The 4,249-nt window shown below is 51.8% G+C and overlaps 1 protein-coding gene across 1 annotated transcript; it reads left to right on the forward strand.

Moving 5' to 3' along the window:
- The first annotated feature begins 547 nt into the window (after positions 1-547).
- Positions 548-4,028, forward strand: LOC124648118 (stachyose synthase-like). Its single transcript, XM_047187935.1, has 2 exons — positions 548-2,551; positions 3,468-4,028. The coding sequence occupies exons 1-2, from the start codon at positions 548-550 to the stop codon at positions 4,026-4,028; spliced, it is 2,565 nt and encodes an 854-aa protein (XP_047043891.1).
- Positions 4,029-4,249: the final 221 nt, after the last annotated feature.

The raw sequence follows: 4,249 nt of genomic DNA on the forward strand, positions 1-4,249 counted from the left end.
GCTGGCTTCGGCGAGTGCAGGAAATCCTAGAGATAGTTTTGTATATTTCTATCATTTAGGATTTTTTTTGTTAAGTTTTTAGGACGACTGTTTTCTCTTGGTCTGTCTGGTTGTTTCCACGTTTATTTACTCATGTAACTTAATTATCTAATAATGAAATACGTGGTTACTCTAGAAAAAAAAAGCAGACATTATGTCATGATGACGTCGATGCCACCATAAATTAGATCAAATCAATATGGGAAGATTCTGTGTCACGTAATTTGGAATGGAATGGATTTCAGCAATTCTTGCCTCAGAAGTAAGAAACAAAATGATAAATTAGAAGTATATATGTGCTGACAATTTTGCCGGGCATATTTTTTTCCTTAATTTCAACCAAAATTAATCTGTGTGTAATGCTGACATGATATCATTTGATCGCATGCTCATTTTGCAATATATCCTTCCATTTTATCCACTATTTATATGCATGGTCGACCAGCGTTTTCTGCCACAACAAACAACGTTTCGATCTCCATTGTCCACGCGCGCATCACCCTCGCCGATGACAACATCGTCCCAACTCGGCTTCTCCCTCCACGACGGCAGCCTCGACGTCGGGGGCGCTGTCCTGCTCTCTGGCGTTCCGTCCAACGTCACGCTCAGCTCTTTCGAGTTCGACAAGTCCTGCTGCGATGCGCCACCGCATCTGCTCGACCAGGCCACCGCCGCCGCTGGCCGTGGCGCCTTCCTCGGCTTCACAGCTCCGGACGCCACCGACCGTGCACCATGCCGCCTCGGCCAGCTTCTTAACCGCAAGTTCCTGAGCGTGTTTCGGTTCAAGACGTGGTGGAGCACCATGCGCGCCGGCGAGCGCGGCCGCGACGTGCAGCCGGAGACGCAGTGGCTGCTCCTTGACGCCCCCGAGCTCGGCCCCGGCGGATGCGTCTTCGTGCTCCCCCTCGTGCAGGGCAGCTTCCGCTCCGCCATCTTTCCCACCTACGGCGCTGGCGACGAGGACGACGGCGTCGTGCTCTGCGCCGAGAGTGGCTCGCCGGCCGTAACGGGCTCCGATTTCCGCCGCATTGCCTACGTGCACGCCGGCACCGACCCGTACGTCGTTATGCGCGAGGCCTACCTGGCCGCCCGAGTCCACCTCGGCACCTTCAAGCTCATCGAGGAAAAGGCCCTGCCGCCCATTGCGGAGCGTTTTGGGTGGTGTACCTGGGACGCGTTCTACCTCACCGTCGACCCCGTCGGCGTATGGCAGGGCGTGTCCGAGTTCGCGGACGCTGGGGTGCCGGCTCGCTTCATAGTCATCGACGACGGCTGGCAGAGCGTGAACCGCGACGACGACCCTGCGCACGCCGACGCGCGCGGGCTCGTCCTCGGCGGAGACCAGATGACTGCGCGCCTCCACCGCTTCGACGAGTGCGAGCGATTCCGCCGCTACAGAGAGGGCGACCTGCTCCGCTCACCCCCCGAAGTGTTCTACGACAAAACCCTACCCAAGACCATCGTGCGCAAGGCCTGCGAAATCGAGGGCATCGTCAAGGCGAAGAAAAAGGCGGGATTGCAGGGCGGCGCCATTGACCTGTCTGGCTTCGACCCCAAACTTCAACTACTGCAGGGAGAGCTGGAGCAGCTCCTCGCCAAGAGCGCGCATGCCCTCGACAATCTCCGCGAAGCCGGCAGCGGCGACAATGGCGGCGATGTAGGGCTGAAGGCGTTTCTGAAGGACATGAGGCAGAAGTTCCCAGGGCTGGACGACGTGTACGTCTGGCAGGCTCTGTGCGGCGCTTGGGGCGGCGTGCGTCCTGGCGCGACGTCCCTGGACACTGTCATCGAGCCAGCGCACCTATCCCCCGGCCTGGCGGGCACCATGGAGGACCTTGCCGTGGACCGTATCGTGGAGGGCGGCATCGGGCTCGTGCAGCCGCACCACGCCGGCAAGCTCTACGACGCCATGCACTCGTACCTCGCCGGCGCCGGGATCACGGGCGTGAAGGTGGACGTCTTCAACACCCTGGAGTACTTGTGCGCCGACCATGGCGGCCGCGTGGAACTCGCCAAGGCCTACTACGCCGGGCTGTCGGACTCCATCGCTGCCAACTTCAGCGGCACGGGCATCATCGCCAGCATGCAGCAATGCAACGACTTCTTCTTCCTCGGTACCCGTCAGGTCTCCATGGCGCGCGCTGGCGACGACTTCTGGTTCGACGACCCCAACGGCGACCCCATGGGTGTCTACTGGCTGCAGGGCGTGCACATGGTGAACTGCTCCTACAACAGCCTGTGGATGGGGCTGTTCGTGCGCCCCGACTGGGACATGTTCCAGTCCGACCACGTCTGCGCTGCCTTCCATGCGGCCTCCCGCGCCGTCTCTGGCAGCCCCATCTACGTCAGCGACTCCCTCGGCGGCCATGACTTCGCACTGCTCAAGACGCTTGTCTTCCCGGATGGCACCCTGCCCCTCTGCCTGCACTACGCGTTGCCCACTAGAGACTGCCTCTTCAAGAATCCTCTCTTTGATCAGGAGACCGTTCTCAAGATGTGGAATCTTAACAAGGTACATTTCTTTCTTTTCAGTTTCATGTTATTTAATTAATTTTCAGTTTGCAATCTCGTTTCATCTCTGAATACTGCACTTCTAGATTATAACTGTCAAAAATTTCCATGACACATTCAGTTTGCAGTCTCATTTTCTAGTTGTAGTCGTGGTCTCGTGGATGAATAATTGGTATTAATGTATCTCTGAGTTTCAATTGACTATTACTATGCCATGAAATTTTCATACTAATCTCCTGTATATTCTTGCACATCTGAATGATCTGAAACTATAAAAAGGTTCCATGTTTATTATTACCATCGTTGTAAAGTATGAGCCTTTTTAGAAAGCTAGTTTAGCTTTATTTAAAGCCTTATATTTCAGAGTGGAGTTAGTAGTATGCAACAAAAAGTTTCTGAATTCTAAAACTGTAATATGTTAATAATGACATCACTTTTCAGTTTACATTCTTGCTTTTATTCTTTGTATCTAGACTAGAAATTGGAGTACATAATACTTTTCGGAATTTTAAAACCGTAACATGCTAATTATGCCACCGCATTTTTTCTATTTGCAACACCGTTTTGTTACATCTCTGAATTCTCTGTAAAACCGTAACATGCTAATTATGCTAGTTATGTCACTATGTTTTTCTGGATTCTCGAACTAAAACTTGTTAATCTAATCTGAACTCTGAACTGTTAAATTTTAGTACGGAGCATTGTAGTTTCATGATAATTATGGCACGACCTTTCATGAATTCTCTAACTATAATATGTTAATTATGCCATCATTTTAAGCTAGAGTAGCATCGTTTTATGGAGTACTAGAAATATAGGAGCAGAAACTCCCTGTTTTATTTTCAACAAATGCAACATAGGTTAACTTTCAGTTTGCACTGTCATTTCTCTGAAACTTCTAAATTTAAATGTTGCAGTTTGGAGGTGTGATTGGGGCATTCAACTGCCAGGGAGCGGGGTGGGACCCTGTGGAGCGACGCATCCGTGGCTATGCACACTGCTACAAGGCGATGTCTGGCACCATACAGCCCTCCGACGTCGAGTGGGGGCAGAGGGAGGACACCGCGGCAATGGCCAACGCCGCAGAGTACGCGGTGTACAAGCACCACTCCGGGGAGCTGGTCCTGATGACCAGAGAGTCTGATCCCATCAACTTCTCTCTGCAGCCATCCTCGTACGAGATATTCACGTTTGCTCCTGTGATGCTGCTGGCCGGTGGCGGCAAGTTTGCGCCGGTCGGGGTGGTTGACATGATTAACTGCGGTGGCACAGTCGTCGATGTCGAACGCCATGGTGATGTGCGGGTGAGGGTGAAGGGGGCTGGTAGGCTGATGGTGTACTCGTCGGTGAGGCCTGTAAGGAGCGTGGTGGATGGCTGTGAGGTTGAATTTGAATGGGGAGATGGCGGGAAGCTGGAGGTTTCTGTCGCTTGGAAGCAGGACAAGGAGGGCGTCTCTGACGTGGTTTTCTGTTACTAGATTATGGCCCTGCTTTAGAATAAATTATCGTTTATTGTGCTTTCTGATGCACGCAATTGTGCAATATAAAGACTATTTTGTTGCTTGGTTTTGAGTTGCTATCGACATGGATCGACATATCCCGTTTTATTGTAATTTGAAGTTGCAACTGCAATTTATTTCGGCTAAGTTGAGCCCTGTTTTATGGGTCTGTTTATATTCAGAATCTGTTTACATTACAG

The sequence above is a fragment of the Lolium rigidum genome, chromosome 4 (assembly GCF_022539505.1).
Source record: "Lolium rigidum isolate FL_2022 chromosome 4, APGP_CSIRO_Lrig_0.1, whole genome shotgun sequence".
Classification (NCBI taxonomy): domain Eukaryota; kingdom Viridiplantae; phylum Streptophyta; class Magnoliopsida; order Poales; family Poaceae; genus Lolium; species Lolium rigidum.